Source organism: Ips typographus, linkage group LG9 (assembly GCF_016097725.1).
Source record: "Ips typographus isolate SLU linkage group LG9, UJ_Ityp_2.0, whole genome shotgun sequence".
NCBI lineage: Eukaryota > Metazoa > Arthropoda > Insecta > Coleoptera > Curculionidae > Ips > Ips typographus.
The window spans coordinates 9519667-9539710 of NC_138430.1; the positions used below are offsets into that span (position 1 = coordinate 9519667).

Consider the following 20044-nt stretch of genomic DNA (forward strand, 5'->3'; position numbering starts at 1 on the left):
TTTAAGTCACTTTTTAGTGCCCAAAAAGGTTTACTACACGTCCTCAAACAATATTTTGATTCATATAAATTGTTTTAACACCCTGGTATATATTAGAAAAGCAAATTAACATAATAAAACATTTTTATTCACACTCATTAAATAATTAATACTCTTAAACTATTTTGAGTCTTTTGGTTTCTTCAATAAGTGAATCAGCGACATTATTACAGGAATCATCACAGGTAAAAACAACGGAATGTATATGGCATACCTAAAACAAATTATTGTTACATTGAATTGATGTATCTCTACTCTTATATTAAGGTAGTAACATTTTATAATACAAATAATATACTTACTTCTGGTCATCTGGAAAGTATAAAAGCGCCAACAAAGATGGATGAGCAAATGCTTCTTCTGAATGTTTAAATGCAGACTTAGCCTGGATTAAGGCCTCTTTATGATTCCCCCTCAAAATAGCTTGTTCAGCCGCATTCACACTATCCAATGCTACATTAATCTTTGATGCAACATTATCACTTATAACTATACTGCTTATTTCTGATAATAACTGAGCCAAAGAAATCAAAGTTCTTTTAGAAGATTCCAGCAATTCTTCAATTTTACTACTTTGAAAATCCATTACTGCAGCATCTGATGTACTGTTAAGATGAAATAATTCTAGCAACATTTGGTGAAAAGCTGCACTGATGATTTTGGAGTCAGCCTGAAAACTGCCCAGTTCACAGGACTTTCTGTCAGGGTTCATAATATAAATGCCACCCCATCTAGGACTGACAAAGGCATTAGTTGATGACATTTCATTATTAGAATTATAGATGTATAGGGGAGACCTACAGTGGGGAAAATATACAACCAGATTGATGCTAGGTCTAGGGGACACATGTGTCCATAACTTAGTTTCTAAGGGAGTGATTATATGAGGTAATTGGTTTTCTAGTAAAGCATAATGATCTAGGATTTTTCTGGGTATGGCACCCAGCTCAGTCAAATACAACCACTGAGACTTTACCACAAAATTAGCAACTGGTGAAAGTTTTTCAATAAAGTTTTGCAAGTAACCATCAATTTCTAGCCCATTGGCTTTAATATCTAAAGTACCGGGGTCTGGATGAACAAAACTGATAAGAACATCATATTCAAGACTGAGAGGTATACCAAATTCTCTGAACTGATGGTATTTGATTTGTAGTTCAGCAATTTGATCAAGAGGCAGTGCAGCTCGATATACTCTGGTAGTGTACCACCAAATTGGGATTCCGAGGACCACTAAAACGATAAAGTAGGAAATAATACTGAAGGTTTTAAATTTTAGTTCTGTAGGATCTGCAAAATAAAATCAAGTTGCAACTGGTAGAAAAATACGTTTTTATACTAATTTACCTTCAACATCCTTTAAATTTTCAGATGCGGTTGAATCCAAATCTTTTTTGATACTCATTATAGTTTTTTTTTAAATATCACATTCAAAGAAAATTTTTGTAATTGGTAAACTTTTGTAGGTTAGGTGTTTGCATGTTTTGACATTTGTCACTGACAAGGAAGTGAGTTTTACTAACGTGTTAGAACAAGATAGAAAATATTTAAGGTGGAAGAATAGAATTAGTAAAAACGATTGTGTGACCCTAACCTCAAAATTCTTTTCCTACTGTTTATGTTTTGATTATTTAATTTCTTTGGATGTTTTATTAATAATATTAAGTGCTGGTTCTGTTCTTAATATTCCCAGAATAACGACCTTGATAATTCTTCTCACACAATTGATTTGCAATTGATTAGTCCAGGTAGTTTTCAATTTTATTTGTAGTGTTTATATTGTATTTTCATGTTTTTGTTCTTGATTTCAGCCTGTGCATTAATTATTTATGATTGCACGGCAGATAGAACAGTTTGAAGATTTAATATAGTTTTTATTTAAATTACAGCAGATAGGAGTTCATAATGACTAATACTTCACTCACCAATAGCAATTCTGCTAGTACTCCACCAAATGAGGAGGATCCTGACACTAAAAACCTTATTAAAAGCAGGGAGTTTATGTACCGTCTCATTATAAGGTACCCACTTTACAAAAACTCTGTGTTGAATCTGAAAAGGTTCTTTCAATAAAGCAAATTTACTGAGGTACTTATTACTTGGTTTCACTATCAAAAATTTTGATTTTAGCCAATTATTTTATGATGGTCATCAACAAATAGGCCAGAACCTTGCTCAAGCTGTCCAGGCTGAACCAGCTTGTTCACCAAGTGATAGATTGTTCAATGTTGTACTGGCTGGACTGGAGCATGAGCCTGATAGAAAGGAAAGACCTAAAAATTTTACTATTGGCAACAATCAGATTGGATCAGGTTTAGGTAAGACTTAGGTTAATAAAGAATTTGTTTATGCTGTGGTTTGTTGTAATTTTAGGTATAAATTAAATGAAAATGTTCCTATGTATAGGTTTTTTTGGTCAGAATTTACCTTAGAAATATACTTTTAGATTTTGCTTATTAATCAATTTACAATACCAGAAATGTCTTAAGTTCAATGTTTTTTCAATACTGAAAACAATAATCCAAAGGATCAGGAGAACAGGCATCATAACCATTTATTTCAGTTATATAATCTAAAATCAATTCTAAAATTCATTCCTAATCTTGAAACTTGAACTTTTTACATACTCCAGCTTGTTTTTTCTTATTTAGTCTGAATTAAAATATAAGATTAATGCTAATGGTATTTGTATTGTATATAATAGATCTTGAATTTGAAACCGACTCTAATACAATTGCCCCAGAGCCTGCACTGTATGAAACCGCTTATGTAACATCTCACAAAGGCAACTGCAGAGCCGGTTGTTTCTCTGCAGATGGACAGCTTATTGCCACAGGCAGTGTAGATGCCAGTATTAAAATTTTAGACGTTGATCGTATGCTGGCTAAGTCCGCTCCTGATGAGTTAGATCCATCTAGAGGTGTAGAACAGCAGGGTCATCCAGTTATAAGGTTTGCTTGACTTGTACAATCACTAAGTTGGAGTAACACTACTCTACTTTAGGACATTATATGATCATATGGAAGAGGTAACTTGTTTGGAGTTTCATCCGAAAGAACCGATTCTATGCTCGGGATCCAAGGATCATAACATTAAGCTATTTGATATATCAAAAGCTAGCGTAAAGAAGTCTTTTAAAACCATAACAGTAAGCCTACAAAAAATTGACTATTTAAAGGGGTGAGAATTATTTACGTTTTACAGGAATCCGAACCTGTAAGATGGTTTTCCTTCCATCCGACAGGTTTACATTTACTTGTCGCAACTAATCATCCGGTTATTCGACTGTACGACGTTAACACTCTACAGTGTTTTGTATGTCCGTTTCCCAATCAGCAACACACTCAAGCGGTCACGTGCTTAAAATGGTCACCGGACGCTAAAGTGTTTGCTAGTTGCAGCAAAGATGGTACTATCAAACTGTGGGACGGTGTATCAAACAGGTGAGCGACATTTTTGACTGTAACTTATCTGTTTATGAAATAATGTAGGGTAAACAACTAAAATTTTACAATTTTATGTTGAAATTATTGTTTTTTTATTTGTAGGTGTATTAACACGTTCACTAAAGCACATGATGGTTTTGAAGTGTGTTCGGTCGTTTTTTCACGTAATGGCAAATACCTTCTTTCAGCGGGAAAGAATTCGATTTGCAAATTATGGGAATTATCGACCAGCCGTTGCTTAATTGCCTACACCGGAGCAGGTAAAGCTTTTTGTTCAATTGTGTGTGTAAAGTATACTATATTTTGGGGAAGTAGCAATATTTTAGCGTGACTTTGGTAAACTTTATTAGGTACAACCGGAAAACAAGAATATGAAGCTCAGGCAGTGTTTAATCACACTGAAGACTACGTTTTATTCCCGGACGAGGCGACGACATCACTTTGCGCCTGGAATTCCAGGAACGCATCAAGGAAACAACTGATGTCCTTAGGACATAATGGAGCGGTCCGTTTGATTGCGCATTCGCCTACTCAGGCCGCGTTTCTGACTTGTTCCGACGACTTTCGAGCCAGATTTTGGTATAGGAGGACACCCACCTTATAGTTCTGTGCAGACAGACAGCTATAAATCTATCAGCACACAATAAAATAACAATGTTTATGATGAATTTTGTGTTTTTTTTAGAATGGGGTGTTCAGGAAATCTGCTTTTGGTGCATGAGTTTATTGTAATATAGTTTCAAATAGTTGAGTTTAGCTGCCTTTCTATAACCTATGCAAAGTGTTTCTTTGCAGCTACATCTAAATTGCTATTATTACTATCCATTTTCTTTATTAAAAATACTCTTTCTTCTGTTGTTTTGACACAAAAATAGTAGTATTTTGGATTAGTTAAATGTAGATTGAAGCACAAGTGAATATGTTATGATGAATATGTAAACTGATGTTGGCAATAGTATTTTGAATTGATTACATTGAATAGAAAGAAAAAAGAAGCCAAAAGAAATCAAATACAACCCATCTGTATTATACACTCCATGAATCCACAACGACACGTTAATCAACTTAATTTGAGATTACAACACAGCTGCCACTTGATCTATACGTTTTTCGCTTCACATAAATTGTATATTCCTCCACCCAGTATTGTAACATCTGATCAGAGCAGGAAGAAACACAAAACGCGACAGCTTCGCAGTCGTTAAGGGCGTCACGGCGCTGGCGGCAGTCGTCTGGATTCAAAACCTGGAAACTTTTCTAGTAAAACACGCGTATAGTGATTCATATTCGTCGCGTAAATATAATATTGGCAGCGTTTTTAATATTCATATCTGTGTGTGTGTGTGTGTGTCCTATTTATAGCAACAAACAGGTCAGTGTGTGCAGGAATTAGGAAGGTAAGTTAAGTTTAGTAATTTATTTTGAAAAACCTTGCATTCTGCGGTTGTGTATTAAGATGTGTATTTTTACTATACTAATTTTGTTGATTTATGAAAACTGATTTTCTGGATGATGGATAATATTTAAAGCAATACACAGGGCGTCCCAAGTTTTTAAAAACACCAACAGTTCGTTTTTTTTTTATTATTTAAGTGTATAAAAAGGTTCTCATAATTTAAAAAAATTAAACAAATATTCTGATCTAAACCTGAATTACAGTGCAGAACTTAGATCAGGTGTCACCAAAAAATATGGATATCGACAGAATTTCGTACATTTTTGGAAGTTTTGCCCGAAGACGACAAAGCCAAGAAGTGGGAACATCAGGTAAAAAACGATCCAAAGAAAGAAGTGTAACGTTCAATCACCAAAGATCCAAGTAAGTAAAACGTACCAAATATTTTCTACTTTAATTAACTTATCACATATTCTAGATCAAGCCCTTTGGACACAAAAAGATCACTGTTAAGTCCAAGAGCCAAAAGCGTGATAGGCTCATCAGCTTCCGACGAAACTAAATTTATATGTTCAATATGCAAAAATCAATACGTTGAACCCAGAGTTTTGCCTTGCCTGCACACATTTTGTTTTAACTGTCTGCAAACCCTTGAGAAAACTACTTTTAGACCTCCAGATTATCATGTCTCAAATGGTGGGTAAAAAACTTTTTTTTTGTAACCATAATCTAATTTTTACCGCAGCTGCATTCACTTTAATAGTATAGGGAATCCCGGAAGCCACATTTAGTTCATCCTATTAGCCGTTAAATTAATGACGGACACAAATCCATCAAAGAAGCCCTTCCACAATAAATTCTTGTGGATTTTTCTAAGTAGCACTTGAGTGTTATTTATAACCTGGGACTTTAGCTCTGGTTAATTTAGTAGGGGCGCTAAATATTGATATTTTTAGAACACACGGTCATATGAGGCTATTCGTGAATTTCGTGATTTTATGGTTTTATTTATTATCGCATGTTACTTATAAAATACAAAATGCGCAATGATGTAATGTACTTTTACCTGACGCTCTGTTATTTATAGGAAAGAAACCGAGTAATGGAAGTTACTCAAGAAGGTTTGGTGGTGAAATTGATAAATTCACAGAGACTCGATTTATTCATTGCCCTACATGTAAAAATAGGACCGAAGTCCCTTCAGGTGGGGTACAATACTTTCCGCCCAACTACTCGATTCAGCACCAAATGGTTTTGGCCACCCTTAATTCCAGCTCCACCCATTTACTCTGTGATTTATGTCCCAATGAAATAACTGTAAGTTTACCTTTTGAACGATTTTCGAGTTGATCGGCTTGAAGTAGTAGAGGTTGCAACTTAAAAACCTTATGCCAACCAGAACTTGTTTTAGGCCACATCAAGATGTATGGACTGTGCCATCAATTTTTGTCCTGAATGCTCAGAAATCCACTTAAGACAAAAATCAACCTCGTCCCACGAAGTATTAACTCTTGACACAGCAAGAGAGAAGGGCATAACAAAAGTGAGAAGGCAAGTGATGTGCCTGTTACATCCCGACTCTGAACTGTCACTTTTTTGTTCCACCTGTTATCATGTGAGTTAAGCTGATTTTTAAACCCAATTGTCTTTTACCAAAAAGTTTTAAAGGTGGTCTGCACCGAATGTAAATCAACTTTACATAGAAATCACGTGTGTGAACCAGTGAGTAAAGTGGCAAAATCGCATATTGTCAGTTTACGGATGGCCGCTAACAAAGCAAAGGCTTTAATTGACAAGTCTGCTTCTGATACGAGTGTTCTGAGCAACACTTCGAAGAGAATAGAAGCGGAATGCAGCAAGGTCTGACTGTCTTCAGTGTTTCTCAAAGAAACCAAATGTAATTCTACTTGCAGATCCAAAGTGAAATAGAAAAATTTATTGAAGACTATATGAAATCTATAGAGGAACACAAACTGAACCTTTTGGCACAAGTCAAGCAAATACGCGAAGAAAAATTGCAGCAAGTGACTCAAGAAAAGCTGAGACTTCAGAGAAAAATCCGAGACGCAAGGGATATAGCGTACTTCCTAGACGATTTGCTGAATGACGGTTCTGATGTTGAAGTTTTGAGTTTTATTAAGCCCATGATTGAGAAGATTGAGGGTTGCGACAATTTGGAGCCCACTCCTTTGATGAAACATTCCGATAATATTCAGTTTCTTCCTGAAGAAGCGGTCAAAGATACTAAAGTTGGATTTAGTATTTATGGCGTTCTTTCTACACAAATTGTTTCAGCTGAACATTGTAAGATAGATACTAAAGGTGCGTGTAAGTGTACGCACTGTTCGTAGTTGGTCTGTTTGGGATTAGAGCTCTGAAAGCTGCTTGTTCTTGACCAATCATGTATGTAGCCTATGCTCGCATTGATTATTGTTTCAAAATAAAACTTTAAAAATAAACAATTTCTAATTTTCTGGTTAACAAAAGAATGAATAACAGTCAGTTATGGTAAAGTGACTTCTTCATAGTTCAACATTTTAAGTTTTCTATGGGGTCCAGACCCAAATCCACCCAACTGTCCATTTTTCCTTATAACTCTATGGCAAGGCACGATGTACGAAATAGGGTTCTTTCCTATAGCATTACCAACAGCCCTTACTGCGTTTGTACGCCCTATAGCTGTTGCAATATCATTGTAACTTGCCGTTTGACTGAAACAATAATTTTCACTGCTAATAAAAGTACAACATAAATAATTACCCTCGTTTAATCTTTAAAAGAGATTTCCATACGGATATTTCAAAACTGGTTCCACACAGCAATATTTTTAAGTCTGGTTCAAATTTGTAGTCTTTTGTGTAAACGAGAGAGGCATTTTTGAATTTATCCTGAAGCTGACGTATGCAAACACCTAAGTGGCTGTCAAAAAATTTCAAAAAACACATTTCACCCTCCAGAAATGCCGCCACAAATTTTCCAAAAGGACTTTCATCGTAAAAGTACTCAATTTGTATTTTTTGTTTAAGGAATTTTTTGTCTGCTACTCGTGTACTGACTAACGTAACTTCTGAATTTAGTAAATCCATTTCATTTAATTTAAAACTTATGTAAAAATGTACCTTGTTTAACCTCAAACAACAAATGATCAGCTGATAGAGTAAGGTTCAGCTCAATTCAAATAGCCGCTACGTCATCATCTATCTGCATGGATGGGATAAGTATTCCTGTGGAACTATTTTATCTTTGTTTTAGATTTGCAGACTTTAAGAGTGGGTAAAAAAGTGAAAGCAGTGCTAGAAACGCGGGACCACAAAGACAATCCGTTGGAAAGAGGAGGAGAATGCGTAACCGCAGAAGTACAACATAGAATTGCGGGTGTGTTTAGGTCTGTAGTGGTCAATGTACTTGACCAGCGAGACGGTACTTATGGAATATCTTTTATCCCTGATGTACCTGGAAAGTTGGCACTTCATATAAAAGTCAACGAAGAGCATATCCAGGTTAGTTTCATTAAAGCAGTTTGGCATAATCATTATGGCGCAACTTTTGTAGGGAAGCCCTTTTCCTATAACGGTGAAAAGTCTGAAGCCGCATCATGGAACATTCCATTGCTGTAGTTTCTGTTCGAGCGGAGGCAGCAAAGAAGCGATCTGCGGATGCGAAGGACGCATGCCCGGTGGTTATAAAGGTTGCGGACATGGTCACGAGGGACATCCTGGCAAACGTCATTGGTCATGTTGCGGCAACGTTTTGGAACATTCTGAGTGCGGACGATCACGTTCTAATTCACAATATCAATTTACAGTTTAGACATTTTTATTAAGTTCAGTAGGTTCACAATTAAACTTAATTTTGTTTTACATAGCAGTCTGCTTGCTAGATTTCCTTGAAATGATAAAGGTCATAAAAGTCTTTGCGGTCATAGACACTAATTGGTTTTGTGGACTACCAACTGAAAAAAACCCATTTCAAAGCTGCAAAGTCACGTCTGGGTCTTTCTACAACTAATTTAATTTATTAAACCAGCTTTGTTGATGGGGATTTTCGTAGTACAAAAGTGTGAACTAAACGAAAACTGAACTTGACTGGGAAAATAAGTTGTGTCTTTAGATGCCAAAATGTCAAATTTGTTACTACTTTTCAAAACTTTCTAACTTAAAAATACGAAATTTTAAGGAAGAAGGAAGGAAAAGTTTGCCACCATTCTACCTGCAAAAATAAAGAAATCTAGTTATTTGCAGTCTAAAGGGCATTTTAGCTTGGGTTATGTTAGGGTATGTTTCGAATGTTAATGTAAATTTTGCAATTTTCAAAAATTGCTATTTAAATTAAAGTAAAAACTAATTGTAATATGAATTTCTATAGTACAAGCGTAACCTTTTAAATGTAAATTTGTATAAAAATAATTGTATACAGGTGTGGTAAATCCAAAACCGACCATAGGAAAACCGCGTAACGGACAGAGAAACGTACATTATTGCATGCGCGGGACTAAGACAGAAGACGAATAAAATATCAAGTAGGCCATATTTTCAGCGCGCTTTTGCCAAACGCCAAGTTATTTTGTCGACGGTATTTGAGTGATACTTGGCGTTTGGCAACAGCGCGCTAAAAATATGGCCTACTTGATATTTTTTTCGTTTTCTGTCTTTCTCCCGCGCATGCAATTACCTACGTTTCTCTGTCCGTTACACGGTTTTCCTATGGTCGCTTTTGGATTTACCACACCTGTATATTTAGTACTAGTAAACTATGAAACAAAAGAGCTTTTATTGTAACTTGTCTAGAATCTCGTCGGTTCTTTTAACAAACCGTATTTTTAGCCCTAATTCGCACACATTGTCTTTCCGTGAACGTGTATACGTTGCAAATTTAAAATACTTAATTTTAATGGCATAAACAATTCCGTCCTTACGAATACATTCAGTTTAAGACAGAAATTCACTGTATATTAGAAAAAAATATAGAGCAATTTTACTTCGATTGTTTTTCAAACAATATTAAAACATCTTGTAGCTATCAGCAAGTGTTAGTTTTTAGTACTCATTTAGGTCACGAAATATTTTTATAACAAACGACATTTACCATTTTCTGCGAATATTTACTGAACGTATACTCTAATCAAACTAATTATATCTTAATGTGAGTTAAACATTAAGCGCTTGGAAATTCTAAATGGGGCATCTTGCACACCCAGACGTCATCACTCGTTCAGTTATCGGTTTTGACGCAAAAGTTATGATTTGCTTGTCAGCTAAAAAAATATATTTGTAGCTATTTTTAGGATGAATGCAGTTAAGAGAAATTAACAGAAATATTGCATTTACAGCTTCTTCAAAAACAAAATAAAGTTAAAAAAAATGCCATTTTTGCAAAAAGTGCATTTTTGTCAATTTTTTTTATTGCTCCAGGAGGGTTCCAAGGCACAGCAAAGAGCATATTTATACCAAGGAACCTTAAATTAACTTAAATAAGTACAAAAAAGCTTTAAGTACGCTTTAAAATTTTTCATTTTTCAAGAAAATTGGAAGATAAATGAGGTTGCAAGTCAATATTTTGACAGAAAATTCAAAATGGCGGCCTGAAATGCCATTTTGTCAGTCATTTCTTGAAACTACGTAAAATTTTCTTTAAAATGAGGTGCAAGTCAATATTTTGACAGAAAATTCAAAATGGCGGCATGAAACGCCATTTTGTCTGTCATTTCTTGAAACTACGTGAAATTTCCTTTAAAATGAGGTGCAAGTCAATATTTTGACAGAAAATTCAAAATGGCGGCATGGAACGCCATTTTGTCAGTCATTTCTTGAAACTACGTGAAATTTCCTTTAAAATGAGGTGCAAGTCAATATTTTGACAGAAAATTCAAAATGGCGGCCTGAAATGCCATTTTGTCAGTCATTTCTTGAAACTGCGTGAAATTTTCTTTAAAATGAGGTGCAAGTCAATATTTTGACAAAAAATTCAAAATGGCGGCCTGGAATGCCATTTTGTCAGTCATTTCTTGAAACTACGTGAAATTTCCTTTAAAATGAGGTGCAAGTCAATATTTTGACAGAAAATTCAAAATGGCGGCATGGAATGCCATTTTGTCTGTCATTTCTTGAAACTACGTGAAATTTCCTTTAAAATGAGGTGCAAGTCAATATTTTGACAGAAAATTCAAAATGGCGGCATGAAACGCCATTTTGTGTGTCATTTCTTGAAACTATGTGTAATTTCCTTTAAAATGAGGTGCAAGTCAATATTTTGACAGAAAATTCAAAATGGCGGCATGGAACGCCATTTTGTCAGTCATTTCTTGAAACCACGTGAAATTTCCTTTAAAATGAGGTGCAAGTCAATATTTTGACAAAAAATTCAAAATGGCGGCATGGAATGCCATTTTGTCTGTCATTTCTTGAAACTACGTGAAATTTCCTTTAAAATGAGGTGCAAGTCAATATTTTGACAGAAAATTCAAAATGGCGGCCTGGAACTGTCAAAAAATACAACTTTTTTATTTGTCAAGTTACAGTTGACGTCTCGGTGTCATTTTATGTTAAAATTTCCCGGAAAAGACGCTGGTGCAGTCGATTTTTTGATATCTCAAAAACTAACAGAGTTAGACCTAAAATTTAACATTTTAAACATTTCTTTGCCAGCAACTCGGCCGGATTAAGATTTTCCATGAAATCGAGTAATTTAGGGTCAAAGCAAGGCCTGTCGAAAAATATGTGATTTTATGGTGAAAGAACTTTGACGCCCTCTAGCGGCCAAACGGTGTAATCAATAAACTCATGTGGGGATATTTTTGGAAAGCTTGAAATCTGCTCTATCTTTTGTTTTCTATGACATTTTGACGTAAAAATGCAATTTTTGCAAAAAATGCAATTTTTCACAATAAAGGGCATATTTATACCAAAGGACGGTAAATTAGGTAAAATAACCACTTTTTTCACGTTCCGAAAATTGAAAAGACGACTTTTTTTGTTAAGTAGGTTGTAATATACCGGGTGTTTTATATTAGACTTCTTAGTAGCCATCGAAAAACCAACAGATTCAAAACTTAAAACACGATCTAAACTACTAAAACAACATTTAATTCAACATACACTGTGTTGCAAAAATTCACAGAGACGGTGGCATTATCTTCCTTTTTGTTTAGTATATTAAAGTAAGTTTTTGGGTCTCATTTTGTGTATTCCATATCATTGATGTGGCATGAAAATAGAATTAGCGATAAAAGATAATTAAGATAATCCATAGACGGGCTCGGTTTTGTGCCATATAATACAAAGTTTGAAAATTTAATTTCCCCGTTAGACAGATAAGTGTATAAGGTGTGTAATTACATTAAACATAATTAATTTTTACTATGGTTAGCAGAAAACAAGCCCCTAAACAAACATTTCATGAAATGGTGTCGCTTAGTAAATATGATTGGCCAGTAAAACACAAAAACCCTGGTAGGGTGTAGGTACTAAAAACCCTCAGATGCTCTACCACGGAAACAGTTTACGCTTTGTCTGGGTCCGGCTTTGAAAAGTATTAATATATTCAGAGTGTAAGCCCGTAAACCAGTTTAAAGTCGCGCTTTAAAGCTCGCACATTGAAAAGAAACCTTGGGTTTTTACAATGTTACTAGCATGGGTGCTATTGTGTCTAGTTTCATGTGTGATCGGTCAATCGCTAGAAACAAACATTACCAAATGTTGCGGGGAAAGTTTCGAAGCACGTGTTGAAGACAATAGCACATTGAACTGTGTGGAATCGCCAAAATCAAGATTACAAGTCTTGTCTAACACTAGAAACTTTTTGGAAAACGATGGCTTTGGTAAATGCGTTGATGTGGAAGAAGGAAACTTTTACCGCTACACCGTTAACGATTCCATGCTGGAAGCAAAAGAACCTTTAATAGACGTGCGGATTTTCCCTAAATGCTGCCCTTTAAACCACTATTACGACATCAAAACCCGTTCTTGTCAATCGGGGAAAGATGTAGACGAAAGATATGTTTTACGAAAGAGTCCTCTTGTTAAAATTGGACTACCGCATTGCGAAGTAATCACCGATTCAACGTTCAAAAGTTACATGGAAGCTTCATCTCATGTCTACAAATTTGCAAGAGAAGGTGATTACTGTTTTGATACAGATTTATACAACAATTTTGTTGTAAGAGAGTGCAAAGGACTACAAATATGCGAAAAAAAGCGGTGTTTTAGGAAGTGTTGTCCAGATGGACAAAGTTACGTCCAAGGATCAAACTGTCAAGATACGTATGTCCATGGAGTTAAGTTGAAAAACACCATTTATTCTGATTACATTAAAGACATAGACGGTAAGTAATATTTAATCCACGGTACATTCATAACAATAAAAAAATAATTTTTACTTTTGTCATTTTCTGTTGTTTGTAATCATCTCTAAGTTTATCCAACTAATAAACAAACGTAGCAGTATTTGATTGGCTTAATGATAATGTGGGTATAAAACCTTGCAAATAATAAGAACCAATTAATGCTTTAACAAAACTTAATAATTTCAGTAGTTTGCGTAAATGCTTAGTTGCAAGATGACCAAATTGTAAACATTAAAACAGATGCAAACTGAGATAATTAAAATGACTGGAAATGTGTTGAAAACATTATCAAATTTAATTAGCGTGCAGATCAAAATATTTATTTTTTCCAAAAAGTTTTAATGTTTGTTCTGGCGTCTTAGTTTTGAAATATATTGTGATTAGAATTGCTACAGCGTAAGATTGCAACAGTGCAAGTCATGAAAATGTTAATAAACCAAGTTAAATCTTCACAAAATGTGGCTAACCACAAAATATTCTAAATATTTTTTTTTTTAAGATAATATTTAGACGTCTTGGAACATCTACGACGTCAGTCATAACTGCTATTTAACCAACTATAAACATGATTAAAAATATGTAATATACAAACATCATTTACTTTGTATGCAGTGTTGTCGTCTAATAATAATTATCTTCCAGCATAATGATCTTAAATCGTGTTTGAATAGTAATTTTCCTATTAAACATTAAAGACAGCTTAATACGATGCTTATTTAATTTGAATCGTTTTAGAAATACTAACTGGAAAACCAGAAACTTACTGCTATACAGTAATTAAGCCAATAAGCAGTTGGAAAGTATTATCTAATTAAAATTTGTATATTTAACATCCAGGAAAACCAACAATCTACTTTTGACCGCCGATTACCCTAAAACCAAGCAATTATCATTTAACTATGTGTTTATCGACATTTTATTAACAAAACTGCTGCCTGGTTTTCTTAATGAGTTGATTAAGAATATTTAAGCTGCGTTAAGTAGAGAAATTTAGCTCTTAATCGTTTCGTGTATCATCAAAGTAATATTTATAGATAAAAGTAATGTTTTTAATTGGAAAATACAAATTACTAAAATGTTCAAAAACTAGTTTAGAAAAATTCAAGTTATCAGATATCAAAAATGCCATATTATAAAGAAAAAAATTATGACTGTTAGGTTAGAATGAATAACTACTTTTTTAGTTAATCACTGAAGGAATAAAGTAAAAAATGTTTTTACCTACGACCTCAATGTAAATAGCTAATTACGCATAGTTTTCCGTTATGTAATCAACCTCTTTACGCACAGTTGTAAAAACTATTGCTATAATGCTAGTAAAAATTGATTTTGTTTACATTTCTTCCTATATCGTTCCAATACGTTAAAAATATACTTTTTTTATGAAAAGTTTCTCTGAATTATATGAATTGCGAAAACAGGACTTTCCATTTGGTCGTGCTCTAAGGCATTTTACGCACTCATGGAATTACTAAACTAAACTCATGGAATTACGTAACTTATTCCATATCGTGCGTAAAATGCTTCTTACAGCACTAGTTACGTAATATACTATTTTTATATCTCCCATCCAACGCAAGAAAAGATTTAATTTGTGTGGTTTTTTTTTGGGTGGGTAACAATATAAGTTTTTGTTAACCGCTAAATTTAAATATTTACGTGACAGTTTTACGTGCAGATGCACCATATGGTAAGATAAAATTATATTTTATTAATTAAATGCACTGTTTACCGTTTGAAATATAAAACTTGTTTATACTAAAATACGAACACTTGGTCAGTTTGAATTACAGAACGCAGCACAGTTTTAAATAATTTAATTTTTTATTTAAGGTTTATTAATGGAGAACATTTTTAAACCTTATTTTTTGATATAGGAATTAAAAATGTTGCAATAACTAGTAGCTGATTTAACCACCATTTTAAATTTGATTGTAGTTTTTGTAACATTTTTTCTTATCTTTGCCATAGTTTTCTTTCAATAGCCTTTTCTTGTTTCAGATGATTTCGAAATAATAAACGGAGTGGGATGCCGTAAAGTAAGCTTGTTGTTCAACAATACTATCCAGTACAATATAAAAAAAAATGGAGAATACACTTATTACTACAATTTGACGTCAAAATTCGAAAGTAAAGCTTACAACGACCGTACGTCGTACTGTATTGAGCATGCCACTAAAGGAAAAATGAATGATTACTACATGTTTTGGTGCTTGGCGGAAGCACCTTTAGAAGATAAGTTTACGCTTACGTTATGGACAAAGATCTTGTCTGTTGTGTGTCTACTTATAACTGTAGTGGTTTACTTTATACTGGGCGAACATAGAAACACTTTTGGGAAGATTTTGATTAACTACAGTTTTGCTATGTGTAGCTTGATGATATTGCTTACAATCGTACATTTGACTCGTCGAAGTTCCAGAATTGAATGCAAAATTAAAGGTAAGCAAATTATTTTTATGCTAGAAAGCTTTTCTTGCCTGGAATATCAGTCAGGTGTCCGTGACAAAACAAAGTATCCGAATTATAGAGACATGTTCATCTGATCTCAAGAAGTTCAAAATCGAGAACTTAGGAAAGAAATCTTAAGTTTCCTTTTGACTGTGACAATACAGATAAAAATGTTACAGTCTGAACCTTAGTTAAGTGGTTAAAGTTAGTGTTTTTTTTTTAGTGTTTTTTATTCTGTTTCAGCGTATATACTAATCTTTTTCAATATTGCCGCATTTGCATGGGTCAATGTGATGTCACTAGACATTTGGTGCACCTTTGGGTAAGTAACTTAATGACCATTAAGATTTACACCCTTAAATTGTATACAGGTGTGGTAAATCCAAAACCGACCATAGGAAAACCGTGTAACGGACAGAGAAACGTACATTATTGCATGCGCGGGACTAAGACAGAAAACAAAAAAAATATCAAGTAGGCCATATTTTCAGCGCGCTGTTGCCAAACGCCAAGTATCACCAATACCGTCGACAAAATACGGTATTGGCGTTTGGCAACAGCGCGCTGAAAATATGGCCTACTTGATATTTTTTTTGTTTTCTGTCTTAGTCCCGCGCATGCAATAATGTACGTTTCTCTGTCCGTTACACGGTTTTCCTATGGTCGGTTTGGATTTACCACACCTGTATTTATAGTTATTTAACCAACGAGTGTATTAATGAAAGCGATTAATAATCGAAATGGTTTAACGCGTGAACGCAGTGAACGCGTTAATTAAATTGAGATTATTAATCGCTCATTAATATAAGAGTTGGTTACAACATTTTTCCGTCGACTGTAGTCCATAATAAACGTTTATTATTCTAAGAAGTTTGAAAAAAACTAATGGGCCTATCCCACATATCATAAATTTTTGTTTTAATGACTGGAATCGAAAGAATAGGATCAAAAAACTAATTTTTCATATTCTTGAAGAAAAAATTATGGTCGTAAATGTTCCTACATTAGTTTGAATTTGTCCATTAAATTTAAATGATCTGTTTTGGCGCGCATGTGACGTACGTAATTCTGGGCGATTTTATTGGCTGTTGCACGCCATCTGTTTCACTTCTTGTCGCTGATTGGTTGATAGTGTAGTACGTCACCGGCGGCGGGCGTTTAAAACATGAGATTAATGTAGTTTTTATCATCATTTTTTTTCTATTTAGACTTAATATTTTTGAAAACAAAAAAATACGGGTATAATATTTTCAATCCGTCTTTGTAGTTATGAAATAAAAAAAAATTGTGGGACAGGCCCATTGTCAGTTGTATAGGCAATACGGCAAACCGAAATCATAGGCACCCTTGACAATGACAGTGACAGTTGGTTCTGTCGTTAATGGTGGATGTCAACTGAATAATATGCGTCTATTTCTCTCTGTTTAACACAAATAAAGTAGAATGGAACTATACTATGAGACCTATTTGGTTGCCTATGATAAAATGGTGCATTAAAGTAAAACAATTGAAAAATCATGCATTAATGGGACTCATTAATGAACGATTTTGTATCCGTTATCGTCCATTAAAAAAGCTGTTAATACGTGGTCGACGGAAAAAATATTTATAATAATAAAGTTATTCGATTAATCAGTTGACATTTTTACGACATCCAAAACAGTTCTATTTCAACTAAAATCCTGCCATACCTCCAATAGTGTTACTTTAAACAAATATTAGATAAGTTTCGTATGTACAGGTGAGCAAATAATTGCACGAAATACAGATTGAACTTAACATGCGCACTTTTCAAATGCAGGGTGGTTCAACGTTAATATGACTTCAAAACATACATTTATTTCAGCATCCTGTATATTATTAGGTGTTAGTAGATAGTTTAATTGACTAGCATCGAAAAGGTATTTATTATTAAAACTACAACGTACTTTAATGTGGTTTACTTGCATTTCGAGCTAGATGTTTAAATAGGCTGGCTGCCAATGCAAATAAAATTAATGCACTGTGTGATTAAACTGTCCTATTTTTACATGAAACTGTACTATTATATTTCTATTAGTTATGGATAGGTCTAAACAAACTTCAGTGGTTTGAATCTTTAAACATTTGCACACACAGCTTTGAACAAAAGTGTATATTTTGAGAAAAGATGAAAAGGAATAGGATCTATTTTTGCTTCCAGCAAAACTGAAAAATTACTAGTATTGTTTGAAAATTTAGTGAACAGAACTTGCTATTGGTATGTAAATTGAATTATCTTACCAGACAGCTTTAATAACAAAACCACAGAGAAGTTTTATTGTAAATTGGCTTTTAAAACTCTCTAAAATTCAAGTGGGTTTAAACTGTTTATTGGTCGTTTTCTTAAAGCGTAAACCTGGCGTTAATCATTTCAAGTTTACAGACTACATAATACATTTTCCTAGAACACCAAAACGGACAATAGGCAGCGACCAAAGAAGGAAAGATCTGAAGAAATTTCTGTTATATTTTTCGTATGGTTGGGGCTTACCATTATGCCATACACTCCTAATTTTGTTCTTTGACCTGCAGCGAGTACTTCCTGAATCTATCCAACCTCACATAGGGATATTCAAATGTTTTTTGGAAAACCGTAAGTAATATTCATTATATGATGATCTAATAACGTTTTTAGCAGGTTTTTATTAAAAAAACAAATTTACTAATGATAAAAATAACACCGCATCACAATCTAACACATTAATAAATGGTTAGTATATTTGCTTTTGTTCAATCTAAACTTTTTCGCTTATGTATTACGCAAAAACCAGTCGAACAATAAACAGAGTGAATTATGCTCGAAAATTGTTTATATTAAATCAGTTGGAGTCTAACTGGAAATTTCAATTCCGCACTATGATCAATTGAAGACCGGAAATCATTTTAAACGAAATTAGTCATGGAGAAATAACTGAAGCGATTTGTTATGTTATAGGTAATGAATGATTTATTCAGCCCCGAAATTTCATTCATTTTATTTTGTTGATCCTTATTCTCAGTATTCACCCGATAAATTTAGAAAAAAGTGTTTTACACGTTTTCTGTTCTGTTTCTAGGTCGCCATTCCAGGACCTTATTCTTCTTAGCCCCACAACTCTTATTCCAAATCGTCAATATTGTGCTGTTCATCAAAACTACAGTTTACTGTATTCGAGTCAAAAACGAAATAAAAAAGATGAATGATTCGGTCAGAAGTGGAAAATATAATGCTGATAAAGGAAGGTAAGTCTGTCTACACTAGATTTGTGCCAATAAGCGTCAATTTTTTCGTAAATGTAGGTTGGCTTTAGTTGTAAAATTAGCCGTTATAATGGGAGTAGTATGGACCTGTGAAGTTACCACCGCATTCTTCCCTAACATGCACAATTACAACAACTTTACAAAGAAATTGGAAATATTTATGGACAGTATCACCTGTCTGCAAGGTAAACCTCAATAAAACTGTTACTCAACCAACCCTAACCGATTATTCTATAGGTGTTTTCATATTTCTGATATTCATATGTAAAAAACGAACCACCACGGCTATCAGAAAGAAATTAGGATTGGGCGTAAGAAGGATTTCTGGTTCTATGTCCATGACGCAAACCAGTCAGGTCAATGGTAATTTTCCTATGTACAAGAGCCAAACTACTTTTAGTTTAAGTGACGTTAAACAGTAAGTATGTTCAGTCATATAGACAACAAAGAAATTGAATGCACACAACATGTACAATAAATATAGCAATCAGTTAGTACTTATACCTTGATAATTATTATAGAGTACTCTAATTCTGTATAAATAGTTCTTATTTTCTGACTTTTTTGTATTGTTGTACAGCTTTATTTAAGTTACTTGTGAAACTGCCTATGAACAAATATGTAAGCTTTAAATGTTTTGTATAAATAAGTTATATTTATATTGGAAAATAAACCAAAGTGCAACTATTTAATACACTCGTTGGTTAAATAACTTATTAATTAAACTTCCTTGTATCTCTTCAAATAACCGATGGAATTAAAAATTAAACCAATAAAACAGATAATTAACGTTTGAATGGCATAACAATTAACAAGACATCAGGGACCTGATGTCTAAAAAATGTAATTTTTTCTGTAAGTTGATTCCAGTAAACCGGAACTAGACTTAATTACAATCATGTTACCCTATTAGATACCACACCTTTATCTGAAACACTATGTAGCTAGAAATGTTCACCTAAGTTCAGTTTGTGTCTCATTTTGAAGGTGTTCAACACTTTGGTTATACAATATGTTACTACTATCACTGTTTTTGCTTCTAAACCTAATACGGCACTCAGAACAAGTGATCGACATACAGTTTTAGTCCACAAATAGACAAAAACGGCA

The 20044-nt window shown here is 33.8% G+C and overlaps 4 protein-coding genes across 6 annotated transcripts; 3 read left to right on the forward strand and 1 right to left on the reverse strand.

Annotated features, from left to right (window-relative positions):
* Nucleotides 1–105: 105 nt before the first annotated feature.
* PIG-S (phosphatidylinositol glycan anchor biosynthesis class S) lies at nt 106–1550 on the reverse strand. The gene is made up of 3 exons (XM_081987552.1): nt 1387–1550; nt 342–1329; nt 106–253 (listed from the first exon to the last, which is right to left on the reverse strand). Exons 1-3 carry the CDS (start codon nt 1442–1444, stop codon nt 160–162), a joined length of 1140 nt encoding a protein of 379 aa, XP_081843678.1. The 5' UTR covers nt 1445–1550; the 3' UTR covers nt 106–159.
* An 83-nt stretch (nt 1551–1633) lies between these two features.
* CstF50 (cleavage stimulation factor subunit 1 Cst50) lies at nt 1634–4153 on the forward strand. Of its 2 annotated transcripts, none has more exons than XM_081987547.1 (8): nt 1634–1787; nt 1929–2060; nt 2170–2357; nt 2744–2990; nt 3043–3187; nt 3244–3482; nt 3588–3745; nt 3836–4153. In XM_081987547.1, the coding sequence occupies exons 2-8, from the start codon at nt 1945–1947 to the stop codon at nt 4087–4089; spliced, it is 1347 nt and encodes a 448-aa protein (XP_081843673.1). In that variant the 5' UTR covers nt 1634–1787; nt 1929–1944; the 3' UTR covers nt 4090–4153. The 2 variants fall into 2 exon arrangements, with proteins under 2 accessions (XP_081843673.1, XP_081843674.1); XM_081987548.1 differs by having other exon boundaries at nt 1644–1787; nt 1911–2060.
* Nucleotides 4154–4281: 128 nt separating this feature from the next.
* Nucleotides 4282–8741, forward strand: LOC145734268 (E3 ubiquitin-protein ligase TRIM45). Of its 2 annotated transcripts, none has more exons than XM_081987544.1 (9): nt 4282–4882; nt 5145–5304; nt 5360–5577; nt 5969–6198; nt 6293–6496; nt 6550–6741; nt 6795–7203; nt 8134–8381; nt 8434–8741. In XM_081987544.1, the coding sequence occupies exons 2-9, from the start codon at nt 5177–5179 to the stop codon at nt 8689–8691; spliced, it is 1887 nt and encodes a 628-aa protein (XP_081843670.1). In that variant the 5' UTR covers nt 4282–4882; nt 5145–5176; the 3' UTR covers nt 8692–8741. The 2 variants fall into 2 exon arrangements, with proteins under 2 accessions (XP_081843670.1, XP_081843671.1); XM_081987545.1 differs by lacking the exon at nt 4282–4882 and adding an exon at nt 4901–5089.
* A 3481-nt stretch (nt 8742–12222) lies between these two features.
* On the forward strand, nt 12223–19626 carry LOC145734266 (putative G-protein coupled receptor Mth-like 3). Its single transcript, XM_081987541.1, has 7 exons — nt 12223–13201; nt 15224–15664; nt 15917–15995; nt 18100–18287; nt 18751–18916; nt 18974–19119; nt 19172–19626. The coding sequence occupies exons 1-7, from the start codon at nt 12499–12501 to the stop codon at nt 19354–19356; spliced, it is 1908 nt and encodes a 635-aa protein (XP_081843667.1). The 5' UTR covers nt 12223–12498; the 3' UTR covers nt 19357–19626.
* The last annotated feature ends 418 nt before the right edge of the window (nt 19627–20044 follow it).